The 12,046-nt window shown below is 52.8% G+C and overlaps 2 protein-coding genes across 19 annotated transcripts; one reads left to right on the forward strand and one right to left on the reverse strand.

Moving 5' to 3' along the window:
* Positions 1-1,557: 1,557 nt before the first annotated feature.
* Positions 1,558-6,731, forward strand: STING1 (stimulator of interferon response cGAMP interactor 1). Of its 17 annotated transcripts, none has more exons than XM_070570795.1 (8): positions 1,558-1,687; positions 2,079-2,236; positions 2,645-2,871; positions 3,001-3,184; positions 3,442-3,550; positions 4,449-4,687; positions 5,438-5,624; positions 6,224-6,731. In XM_070570795.1, exons 3-8 carry the CDS (start codon positions 2,645-2,647, stop codon positions 6,412-6,414), a joined length of 1,137 nt encoding a protein of 378 aa, XP_070426896.1. In that variant the 5' UTR covers positions 1,558-1,687; positions 2,079-2,236; the 3' UTR covers positions 6,415-6,731. The 17 variants fall into 17 exon arrangements, with proteins under 17 accessions (XP_070426896.1, XP_070426895.1, XP_070426901.1 ...); XM_070570794.1 differs by having other exon boundaries at positions 1,574-1,744; XM_070570800.1 differs by having other exon boundaries at positions 1,574-1,687; positions 2,681-2,871.
* A 2,556-nt stretch (positions 6,732-9,287) lies between these two features.
* On the reverse strand, positions 9,288-11,471 carry SMIM33 (small integral membrane protein 33). 2 transcript variants are annotated; one of them, XM_070570807.1, is made up of 2 exons: positions 11,332-11,471; positions 9,288-9,889 (listed from the first exon to the last, which is right to left on the reverse strand). In XM_070570807.1, the coding sequence occupies exons 1-2, from the start codon at positions 11,338-11,340 to the stop codon at positions 9,500-9,502; spliced, it is 399 nt and encodes a 132-aa protein (XP_070426908.1). In that variant the 5' UTR covers positions 11,341-11,471; the 3' UTR covers positions 9,288-9,499. The 2 variants fall into 2 exon arrangements, 1 of the variants encoding a protein (XP_070426908.1); XR_011525549.1 differs by lacking the exon at positions 11,332-11,471 and adding an exon at positions 10,813-10,951 and having other exon boundaries at positions 9,754-9,889.
* Positions 11,472-12,046: the final 575 nt, after the last annotated feature.

A 12,046-nucleotide genomic window follows, 5' to 3' on the forward strand; every position in this document is an offset into this window, starting at 1 on the left:
TTTAAGAGTCAACAAATACAAAATTACATCATCATTTTTAGTGGCTGCCCAACATTCCATTGTAAGATGAACCACAATTTAGTTAACCAGTGCCCTATTGTTGGGCATTTAGATAATTTTTAGTTTTTCTAAATGTAAATAACACTGCCACAAACATCTGAAAAATGGGCATCTTTGTGATCTTGTCTGATTATTTCTTGATGAAAAGTTCCTAGAAGTGGATTGCTAGGTCGATGACTTTGTGTGTTTTTAAGGCTTCTGATGCATAGTGCTAACCTGGCCTATAAAACAGAGGATCTTCCTGCAGGAGAAGGGGGCAGGGGTGAAGAATGAGTTGGAGAAAATGAGACCAGTGTGGAGCAGTGGAGCTGGCAGCAGGGGAGTTAGTGCTGGGCAGGTGGGCAGGATCCTGGAGGCCCAAGGCTGCTTGGCACAGCTGGACCTTGAGGCAGGTATGAAGTTGCCCACTCTGGGAGGACTCTGCTCAGGCCTTCTCTTGGGCAAACTTGACTTGCAGCTTTTTGACTTTGGTTTTGAAGCAGCTGAGCCTTTGCTCATCTCAGGGGGCCCCTTCGTGAGCCAATTGTAGGGGAGAGAAATTGTAGGGAATTTCCTCCATTCTTAGGAAATTATTATTATTATTATTATTATTATTATTATTATTTTATTTTTTTGAGGAAGATTAGCCCTGAGCTAACAGCCGCCAATCCTCCTCTTTTTGCTGAGGAAGACTGGCCCTGAGCTAACATCCATGCCCATCTTCCTCTACTGTATATGTGGGATGCCTACCACAGCATGGCTTGCCAAGCGGTGCCATGTCCACACCTGGGATCCGAACCGGCGAACCTCAGGCCGCCGAAGCAGAACGTGGGAACTTAACTGCTGAGCCACCGGGTCGGCCCCAAGGAAATTATTTTTAAAAATGAGAGTATTTTCAGAAAGCCTCCTTGCTCCTGAGAGGCCAGTGGCATCTACGCATGTGGTGTGTCTTCTCGTATGTGGTTGTGATGTGGGGGAGGGTTTAGGCAAGGGCCCTCTGACCTGGGCAGGAATGAATGATTGCTGCTCTTTGGGGGCCACCCCAATCCCACTCTCCAGATCTGCCCCATCCTGGAATCTAATCAGCTTATCAGTTTGCTTGAAGCTTGAAAGTTTCAGCATGAAACTTGCTCCTCTAGTTTTCCACCCCTTTCTGGGAAATCAAGACACAGAGGAAGCAGGGCTTTGGACCAACCCACTCACCTGGCTTCACATCCCCTCTCCCTCATTTACTAGCCTGTGGGACCTGGGGCAAGTTAATTCACCTCACTGAGCCTCAGATTACCCATCTGTAAATTGGGGATACTATTATTTCTGTCTGACAGGGTGGCTGAGTGAATTAAGTGAAACACCTGGCATAATGTCTTGAGCATGGTAAACACTTTATTATTATTATTATTATCATCATCATCAACATGACTGCCTTTTTGGCTGAAACCACCGAGTTCTCTCTGAGAAGTCACAGGCAGGGCCACTTCCTGTGAGAGCTGAAACCCCAATCCCCTGCAGCCTTTCTGCTCCTACCAAGCCCTTTACTCGAAAGGCTGCTGTTACAGGAAATGACTGCCCACTTTCCCCGCCTCCCTCATAACTCCGCAGTCTCCAGAAAAAGAGGATCTGCCTCTGGAAATCAGAATAAAATAATCAGGCAGGGCAGCATGCTGTAGTGCGTGTGCTGCCTTTGGCTGAGTGTGCTGAGTCCTGCGTGGGTTTTGGTGGAGTGTGTTTTCACCACGGGGGCTTGAGGGGAAGCTGGTGTTCCGGGTTGGGGCTGCAGGGAGTGCTAGGGAGTTTCTGAGCACCCTTGCTTTGGCGTAGCAAAGGGCAGTGGAATGGGGACCTTCTCAAGCTTTCACCCCCAGCCACCCTAAGACTTGGGCGTGGCGCATCAGGGCCTTGGTGGGAGGGCTCCTCCTGCCTCCCTGCGGTGCAAGAAATCTCTTCCTCCCCAGAGCACTCTAAGCTGCAGGTCCGGTGAGCTGCCAGGGCTGGAATGTGGTAGAGAAAACTTCAATTGCTTTTGACCTTTTATTTTTCAGGCTGCACCCAGAGAGGCTGCCTTTGGTTGCCGGGAGCCTTTGCACTGGAACTTCTGTTCCTGTTGTCTTCCAGAAACAGCCTGTGATCTGGGAGGTAGAAGGTAAGATCAGGAGGAGCCCAGCCAGAGCTCTAAGGCTGAGGCCCCCGGAACCCAGAGGTGAGTGGCAGCCTTCTGACTGCCCTGCCCCCAACCCCTGAACTGTGGTTTTCAGCTTTGCTGACTAAGGTCCTCCCTGGGGTGGATTCTGGGGAGAGGGAAGCCTAGGTCCCCAAGGGTCCCTAGGTGGGTGGGACAGCTGCTGCCTTCTTTCTTCACCACATCCGTGGTCTCGCTGGGGTTGGGTGGGGTATATATATGTGGGCGCGTGCACTTCTCCACCTGCTCTATTTTCAACAAATCTCTCCTGGACAGGAGCTCTGGGATGCTGTATGCCCAGGCTGTCCCCTAGGGGTGTCTCCAAGAGCAGCCTCTGGGTAGAGAGCTGGGGGAGGTGCCCAGCCAGGGCCTCAGTTCTGGAGCAGGAGAGTGAGGGGAGCACAGCCGTGGATTTCTTGGTACCCACAGATGCCTCACTCCAGCCTGCACCCGTCCATCCCACAGCCCAGGGGTCACAGGGCCCAGAAGGCAGCCTTGGTCCTGCTGAGTGCCTGCCTGGCAGCCCTCTGGGGGCTAGGGGAGCCGCCAGACCACATTCTCCACTGGCTGGTACTCCACCTGGCCTCACTGCAGCTGGGGCTGCTGTTGAAGCGTGCCTGCAGTCTGGCGGAAGAGCTGTGCCACATCCACTCCAGGTGACTCCCTGTAGTACCCATGGCAATTGGCCACCCAATATGTCTCACTCCCTTCACCCCAGCCCTGCCCCCCCTTGGATCTCTCTGGCTGAACTAGGTTGGAGTCTGTGGCTTGGCTGTCACCTTCAGGTACCAGAGCAGCTACTGGAGGGCTGTGCAGGCCTGCCTGGGCTGCCCCATCCGCGGTGGGACCCTGCTGTTACTGTCCTGCTATTTCTACTACTCCCTCCCAAACAAAAATGGCCTGTCCTTCATTTGGATGCTTGCCCTCCTGGGCCTCTCACAGGCACTGAACATCCTCCTGGGCTTCCAGGTATGAAACAGAGGGAGGTGTGGAGGGTGTGGCCAAGTGGAGGTTGTGGCTAGTGTGACCTGCTCTGAGCTCAGTACTGGGAGTGGGACTAGTTTAGAGGTTGGTCCTTAGATTGGAGTCTGTGATGTCCTGGAACAGTGGGTTCAGCAATGGCAGAAAAGGGAGAAATTAGGCAGCAGTTTGGGAAATCTTTTTGGAGGAGGAGGGTTCTGGTTGTCCTTCATGGAGGTCCCCCAGCCCCACCCTGCTGTCCATAGGGCCTGGCCCCAGCTGAGGTCTCTGTAATCTGTGAGGAAAACAACTTCAACGTCGCCCATGGGCTGGCATGGTCATATTATACTGGGTACCTGCGGCTGATCCTGCCAGGTGGGCCATCCTCTATGCCTCTATTTCCAGATCTACAAGACAGATAATAAGACACATAGCCTCTTGTGTTTCCAGAACTAGCTATATTTTTCAAAGAATTTTCATGTCTAACAAATCATTTGATTCCCAAAGCAATCCTGTAGGCATGAAGGATGTTATTATTATGCCTGGTTTACAGGAAGGAATATGGGGCTTAGAGCCATTAAGTGACTTGACCAAGAATTCTTTCAATAAATGTTTACTGCATGCTATGTGCCCTTCATGTGCATTTTCTCTTTTAATTCACACCCTGTGAAGAAGGGATAATCGTCATCTCTGTTTTAGAGACAAAAAATTGTGGTTCCGAGAGATAAAGTGACTTGTCCAAAGTCACACAGCTTAGTAAGAGGAAGAGACAAGATTTGAACCCGGGTCTGCTCAGATCCTGGACCCCTGACCACTCCACTTTGAGCCCAAGTGTCATGTCTCATTCTTCTGACTTGCTGGCCAAGGCCCTGGTTCTCCCATAGCCTTTTGCTGTCTTCCCTTGACACCAGGGCTTCTGCTGGGAAATGGGTCTGGAGCTAGAGGCCTAGCTCAGTGCACCTGGGAGCGCTGGGAATGTCACCTTCCAGGGCTCTGCCTGTCGCTCAGAGTCCTGAAAGGTGTGGTAGGAAGGAATGGGACTGACACAGAAATCTGGACAAAGGCCAAGTGAGGGGAGAGCGGGGTGGTGGGAGCAGGTGAAGAGGTGGGGAGGGTTCCGGATGCTCTGCCCCTGCCGGCTTCCGGATAATGCGAGTGGACTAGACCATTCCCTTGCACCCGCACATCGAGGGGACCAATCATCTGGGTCTCTGTCCTGGGTGCGGTGGAAGACAAGGTTAATGAGAATGATTTCCTGGGCCTCTCCACCCAGGGCTCCGGGCCCGGATCCAAGTTTACAATCAGCTCCACAACAACGTACTATGCGGCGCAGGGAGCCATCGGCTGCACATCCTCTTCCCATTGGATTGTGGGGTGCCTGACGACCTGAGTGTGGCTGACCCCAACATTTGCTTCCTGCATGAGCTGCCCCAGCAAAGTGCTGACCGTGCTGGCATCAAGGGTCGGGTTTACACCAACAGTGTCTATCGGCTTCTGGAGAACGGGCAGCCGGTGAGTGTTCAGGGAGGTGGGTGCTGGTGGGGAGGGTCAGACCCAGAGCCCCAGAACTTCAACCCCTGGCCAAGCACTGAAAAAATTTCATTGCCCTTCTCTGAGCCTCAGTTTCCCCAATTGGTCCCAGGGCTGGGCAAGATTCAGCTCCGAATGATAATAATGATATGTAACACTTATTGAACACTTATTGTATGCCAGACGTTATTCTAGGAGCTTCATCTGACACCTCACCGAATCCTCACCACTATCCTGTGGGGTAGGGACTGTTATGCCCCTTACTTTACAGATTAGGAAACTGAGACTCAGAGAACTATCAAGAAAGTAGATGATTTCAACCTGAGTTTACCAGGCTCAGGACCATAAAGCTGCCCTAGATGAAAGCTGTGAGAATGTTTGAAGGATTTCATGTGGCTGGAAGGAAACCCAGACCAGGGTTGAACCCCAGAGCCCAGCCCCCAGACTCAGTTTCCAGCTGGAGCAGTTGATAGCCTAACTCCATGGGCCTTGCCCTGGGATCTTAGGAGGAGGATCTGTGAAGGGTAAATTTAACACAACCCTGGCCCTGATTTTAGGAATGGGGCATCAGAGGCAAAGGCCAATCAGATAGCATAGACCCCATCAGGATGAATTTCTCCCAGGACACCATGTCTACAGACTGAAAGAGTGGGGCCCCAGCAGTGGCACTGGGGTCCAGAGTCTGTCTGCTTGGCCCTTGGTTGAATCTGGTCTTCCTCTTACCTCCTCCAGGCAGGCGCCTGTGTCCTGGAGTATGCCACCCCCTTGCAGACCCTGTTTGCCATGTCACAGGATGGCCGAGCTGGCTTTAGCCGGGAAGATCGGCTTGCGCAGGCCAAACTCTTCTGCCGGACACTTCAAGACATCCTGGCAGATGCCCCTGAGTGTCAGAACAACTGTCGCCTCATTGTCTACCAGGGTGAGGGGTTGACAAGATGGGGAGCAGGAGAAGTCAGGGATCCCAGGGGTCTCCCAGAGGGTCAGAAGGAGATATGGCAGTACCATACCCTGGGCATTGGTGGTCATTCAAGTGGTCATTCAAGCCCTGTCCCTTCCTCCCCTGGGAGAGGTCCCACCTCCCCACCTTGGGACACTTGATTGCTTTCTGGGGTCTTTGGCTATGGGTCTTGGGTGGAGCATGAAGAAGCGGGCTCTAGGGGCCCCTCACTTCAACTAGGGATGCTAGAGGAAGCAGAAGAGCCCCAGGCCAGGAACCAAGAGACCCAGGTTGCAGCCTCAGCTCTGCCACTCCCTTGCTGTGTGATCTTGGGCAGCTCTCTGCCCCTCTCTGAGCATCATCCCTAAAAGTGAGAGTGGAATTCTGTTAACTCTAAAACCACTTCTAGTTCTAGGATTCCATGAAACTCTAATCCCAATGGCTAGGAGCGGGGAGGCAGTACAGGGAGGTCGGGGAGAGGGAAGGTTGGAGGATCTGCCCAGCAAGTCCTCTGGGTGTGTTGGAGTGGGAATGTGCGAGGGCCTCATCCCACTCCCCCACTTTCCTCACCCCCATTCTAGAACCTGCAGATGGAAGCAGCTTCTCCCTGTCACAGGAGATTCTCCAGCACCTGCGGCAGGAGGAAAGGGAGGTTACTGTGGGCAGCGCGGAGACCTCGGTGGTGGCCACTTCCTCCACTCTGTCCCAAGACCCCCAGCTCCTCATCAGTGGCATGGAACAGCCTCTCCCACTCCGCTCGGATGTCTTCTGAGGCCCAGGGTCACCTTGCCTGAGCCCCCAGCGATTCCCAAGACTCTAGATTGGGGGCTTTCTTCAACAACTGGATTCCCAGCAGAATCGTTTCCTCTCACAGGAGGCCTCTCAGAGAAGGTCCCTGGACTTGACATCTCAAGAAGAGCCCTATGACCTTGGGCAAGTTGTTTCACCTCTCTGAGCCTCAGTGTCCTCATCTATGAAATGGGATTATAATCACGGCCTACATACCTCACAGGGTTGTTGTGAGGATTATGACGGCATGGAAGTTTTTTGTAAACTCTAAATGCCAAGTAAACTTAAGGGATGTGCCAAGTGTCTTCCATTGGGCCTTCTGGACCTACTCTCCACCCTTCTCCTCCTCTGCCCTGGAATCACATCAACAGGCTCCATTGCCCTCTGGCCTCTGGATCATGTTCTGTCAACAGAGAACCCTAGTGGAGGGAAGGAGGAGGGTGAGTTTGGGCCGTTTATTCTCCCAGCTCCCTCCCTGTGGTATCAAGGTCACTGTGGGCTTTGGGCATCTGTCCACCTAAAGTCACAGCTTGGAGACCCTCTCCATAACTCTGTGTATCTCCAGGTTCTGGTAACTGCTTCCTCCCCCTGCCCCTTCAGGCCTAGCAGGGGTACTGGCTCCCCTGATGCTCATCATGGAGCTCTCACTCTCACTTGCGGTTTCCTTATACCTGCTCTTTCTAAATAGACCCCTTTTTAAACACGCCTCTGATTATCCATTTCAGTGTGCCATCTTTTTCTGGCCGGACTCTGATTGATGCCAGCAAATGGCATTTATTATCCACATTGTCCAAATCTGCTTGCACAGACATACTTCCTTGCACCCCTCCTTATCCTAGTACAGGGCAGTGGGGTCGTGGGTATTGTTTCAATGTGGACAGAGCCCACTGATCAGGCTGTGGGCATAGACTTGGGCAGCATTTCCCACTCCACCTGCCCTTTTGATGCCCTTGTCACCAGTGGGAGGCTTGGGGAACAGGGAGGGGCCTGATCCAGCATGCAGATGCCATGAGGGGTACACAGCTGTGTCCTTGGCAAGCGGCGGCCCAAAGGAGCAGGGACCATTGAATAAATGCCCTCAGACAAGAGAGCCTGCAAAGGGATAAGATGGGAAGAAGGTTTGTGTGAGGAGATGGACATACTCTGAGGGACCTTGAACAACACAGCCAGCCACCTGCCATATCTTATGCCATTACTGTTAGGAGCTGAGCTGCTCCAACAACACTCTAGTGGCAAAATTGCCCCCATCTGGGAGGGCAGGTGACCCATTTCTACCAGTTCCATCCATCCCACCCAGGACTTGTTCCCTCCCTTCTCCCTTTGTTTTTATCACAAATGCTCGATATGAATTTCTGAGTACAGTATCACTGTGAGAAAGGCTCCACACACAGACACACATTTGCCAGACGGAACTGACTGCCCCCATGGATGACAGAACCAAGCGACTGAGGGGGAAAACAGTCATTTCCTCTCCCCAGCTGTCTAGCTATTCTGCCCCCAAGGCCTGAGGATCCTCCAACATCACACCAGTCACTCTTACATCTAGAAACCAGCCCCAGATCAAGGGCCTGCCCAACGTGACCTTTCCCCACACATCCAGCCCCCAACATGGTGCTCAGGTGTGGAGTCTGATGGCCCCAGGTTCAAATCCTGACTCCACCACTTAGTAGCTGTGCCCACCTAGGTGTCTTGATATCCCCAACGGTGAAATGGGGATAACAGTGGCTTCTCTTCCCAACGTTGTTATGAGGAGCGAATGGTACAATATCTGTAGGTCCACAGATTAGCCTGGTGCCCAGAGCATAGCTGGCCCACAAGAAGGAGCAGCTATTAACATTATAGCTGCCTCTCACCAGTCCCAAAGGAGGCAAGCCAGTCCTCTGCACACATTACAATCTCTACCTCTGTTCTTCTTCATCTTCCGTTATTTCCCAGCCTCCCTGACTGTGCTGGGGTCTCACTGAGGGCAGGCCCCAGGGTTGATGTGCTGCCCTCGGGGGTTCCCCAGGGTAAAGCACCCAGAGGTCCCTCCCTCCGTAAATGCCTGTCTGCATGTTCTTGATTCACGTAAGTGACATTCAGAGGTGTCAGGGAAAGAGGTGCCGTTCCAGAGAGCTACTGTGAGGCTCAGCTCTGCCTTCCTGGCCTCCTGCATCTTCCCACCCTTCATATCCCTCTTCCTGCAGGTCCTCTCCCCACTCCTTCCTGCCCCCAGACAAGTTCCATGGAGCTCCTTTTCCTTTCCTCATCTCCCACCAGCCAGAAGGTTCTGGATCTGGGAAATCTCCTAGGATAAATTCTAGACTAGTTCCAACAGGCTCCCATACACAGAAGATGGGAGGTAATGAAAACCTCCAAATTTCCCCCACCCCATCCTGGGAAGGCAGGGCAGAGTCATGCCCCAAGATAGTGCGAGCCATTTAAAAGCAATTTGGGGAACTATAATTGGTACTCGGGGCTTTGCAAGGGCCTTGCAAGTGTTGACAAGGCCTGGGCCTTGACAGCCAAAGGGATGTGCCCCAACCAGGGAAGGGCAACAGATTTCCCTTCCTTTCCTGAGTCCCAAGAAGGCAGACCCCTGTGTTCTTCACCTTGGTTCTCCTGCCTGGCTCTCCTAGGACCTGGCAACTGTGTAGGCAGGGCCTCTACGGGGAGCCTCTGACATCCCTGCAGGAGGGTGGGCTTGGTGGTGAAATCTTCCAAGGTAGACTCACTTTGACACCCAAATAGGAGGCGATTAGGAGTGGGAGGAGGGAGGAGGGACTCGGAGAGGGAGGTACAGGGGTCTGGTGGTCCCTGAAAAGAGGGCAGTAGCTTTGCAGGGGTGGCCTTGGGCACTGGGAATGCTCACAGCAGCATGTTTCTGGGCAGGGCCCCCAAGTTTCTTTTATTTCTCCTGTGCATACAGGGCTTCCTCTAGAAATATTCTGCTGAGAGGGCAGCTCCTGCCGAGTCCACGTGTCCACTTCCAAAGCTCTGAAGCCCAGGCCCCAATATGCTTTTGACCTAATTCTCTGTGCAGTTTCTTGTTCTGAGCCAAGTCAGGCCAACTTTCCAAAGTCTCCTTCCTACAGGTATGTGACTTCATCAGTGCTGAGCCTAGGCCCATCTGGCACAAGGCAGAAGCCAGAGACAGGAGGTCCTGGCCAGGCATCTTCGTGACTGTCTGGAGGGTCCAGCACTCGCCAGTGGATGAGGTAGATGCCACCCTCTGGCTTTGGGACTGATGGTTCTCTGGAGAGAGTGGCATGGCCGTGGTGTAGCCTTGGCCCAAAGTGGACTACCACCACGATACAGACTGCCAGCAGGACAAAGACAGCGACGATGACAGAGAGCAGGGGCAGCCCGTCCCCTCGAGGTGGTTCCCAGGTCCCGCTGAGCACCTTTGGGAGTTGCTTCTGGGGTTCCTGCTCTGCTGAGCTGTTCACAGCTGGAGAAAGCCAGGGATAGTGGCCAGCCTGGGACGGGAGTGGCAGAGAGAGAAGGTGATGTGAGCATGTATACATAGAAAAATACCAAAATAGAGAGAGACAGACATCCAAAGAGAACTGAGAGAGACACACACAGGGAGCCTCAGAGAGAGAGAGAGGAACAGAGACAAAGAAAGAGAGACAGAGTTAAGACATGGAGAGAGAGAGAGAATAGAAAGACAGAGAAACATAGAGATAAACACACACAAAGCAATAGAGAGAATAAAAGAAAAAAGACAGATGGGAGATACAGAGAGAAAGAATACAAAGAGAAAAAGAGAAAGAAAAAGAGAGAGAAAGAGGAAGAAAAAGAAAGAAGTGAAATAGATATGGAGAGACAGAGACAGAGAAAAACGAAACAGAGATAGGGAGACAAAGTCATTCAGAAAGGGACAAAGAGGAGGCTTCGTTACGGTCTGGAATACAGAGTTTGGCTCCCCAAGTCCTCCCACTACTCTTTCTTTCCAGGTCTCCAGCAAAATTCCTAAATAGATCCTATGTCCTGGGTCAGGAATCTTAGCACACTACAGGCTGCTGTCCCACATCCTGGGCAGAGGGCAGGGAACAGCTGCTTCTTAAAGTCCTGGGAAAAGGGAGTCATTGTGTCCTGCCTCTTAGGTGCTCCCTACTCTCAACTCACATGGAAAGCAGAGGGCGGTACCCTGGGCGGAGGGAGAGAGGAAGAAGAGACATGAACCCGAGAACCTTGGGGTGAGGAAAGAGGGATACCTCATCCCATAATCCCCTCCGCCCCCCCCCCCCCTAGGTATCAGGATCAAGTTCAGGGGCCTGGAGAGGAGGGGCTGCCCAGTTGATTCCTGGTTCTGTCCAGGATGGACTAGAGACCTCACGCCAGCCTCTTTCACGGTCCCAGCGTTCTTCTGCCAAAAGCTGGAGGTCATGATCCTTACCTCTGTCTGTCTTCACCCTGCTAAGTGTTGAGCAGGGATTGCCATGAAGGTAGCAAACCTCCAAACTGTAAATCCCAGAGCTGGCAAGGTCACCACAGGCTCAAGAAACTTTTTCTCCCTAGCCTCCTCTTCCTCAGCCAGACCATCAGGAGCAGACCCTCTGGGGAGGAGCCTCTCCCCTGATCCTGAGTCCTCAGCCTGGCCCTCCTCATGGGTAGGCAACTGGGGTCCAAGAAAGGCATTCAGGACAAACTCACTCCCTTTAGTTCCTCAGTCACAATGTCCACCCTCTCCCATCCCCAACACGTGTCCCTTCACATTTGGAAAGTCCAATGCCCACCCCCACTTGAAAGTCTGAGGCTGTCTGGGGCCCAGGTCACACAGCTCCCAGGGCAGCGGGTGGGGAAGCAGCTCCGGAAGTACAGGGGCTAAAAGGGAAGCGCAGGCTGGTGAAAGGCTTGGGGCCCCTGCCGGGAGTCAGACCAGCCTGGCAGGAGGGGGTGAGTCAAGAGAGTCTACCTGGTGCATTGTCTGGGCCGGCGCAAGGCTCCCTCAGGACTGGCGGTCAGCCGGGCAAAGGAGAGCCTGCCGCCCCAGCCCAGCCCCTACCCGGAGCTGCCACGTCTGTGGGGCTCACGGGGCACACACCCTCTGCACACACAGCCTCATCGCTCTCTCCCGCGCTTTCACTTCCGTGAACATCATCGGGACTATCCTGGCCGGCCCTTAACTCTGATAGAAACTTGATCTTATTCTTGGGCCCCTCCTTTCATGCTCCCTGCCAGCTTTAGGAGCCTGGGTCTACCTGCCCATCCCTCCTCCACCAGATTCCAGACACTTGGCCAGCACCCCCACCACGCCCCGCCCCCACCAGGACCTATCAACCGCCCCCCCCCCCCCAACTGATCTCTCAAGTTACAGTCCTAGGATTTTTTTTTCAATGCAGTATCTCAAACACACTGGAAAGTGTAGACTATTATACACTAAATCTCTCTGGCCCAACCACCAGCTCTGTCCATCTCAATGGTTTGTCACATTTATTTCAAAAAAATTTTAGAACTAAAATATTAGAGATAAAATAAACATCCCACTCCCTGACCTCTCCCCTCCTTCTCATCCCAGGGAGAACGACCTTGTTGAATTTGATGTTTATCATTCCCATGCAAGAAATTCTTTTCTCTTTGGGTTTTTTCTTCTTTGGCTATTACAAATATTAATTCCATATATCTCTGCA

The sequence above is a fragment of the Equus przewalskii genome, chromosome 13 (genome assembly GCF_037783145.1).
Source record: "Equus przewalskii isolate Varuska chromosome 13, EquPr2, whole genome shotgun sequence".
NCBI lineage: Eukaryota > Metazoa > Chordata > Mammalia > Perissodactyla > Equidae > Equus > Equus przewalskii.

What these genes read in the sequence shown, in the direction of transcription:
- STING1 (XM_070570787.1), top strand. Translation starts at nt 2,509, where the DNA reads ATGCCCAGGCTGTCCCCTAGGGGTGTCTCCAAGAGCAGCCTCTGGGTA. An exon ending in CTGTGCCACATCCACTCCAG is followed by an intron (nt 2,872 to 3,000) that starts GTGACTCCCTGT and finishes TGTCACCTTCAG; the next exon opens with GTACCAGAGCAGCTACTGGA. An exon ending in TCGCCTCATTGTCTACCAGG is followed by an intron (nt 5,625 to 6,223) that starts GTGAGGGGTTGA and finishes CCCCCATTCTAG; the next exon opens with AACCTGCAGATGGAAGCAGC.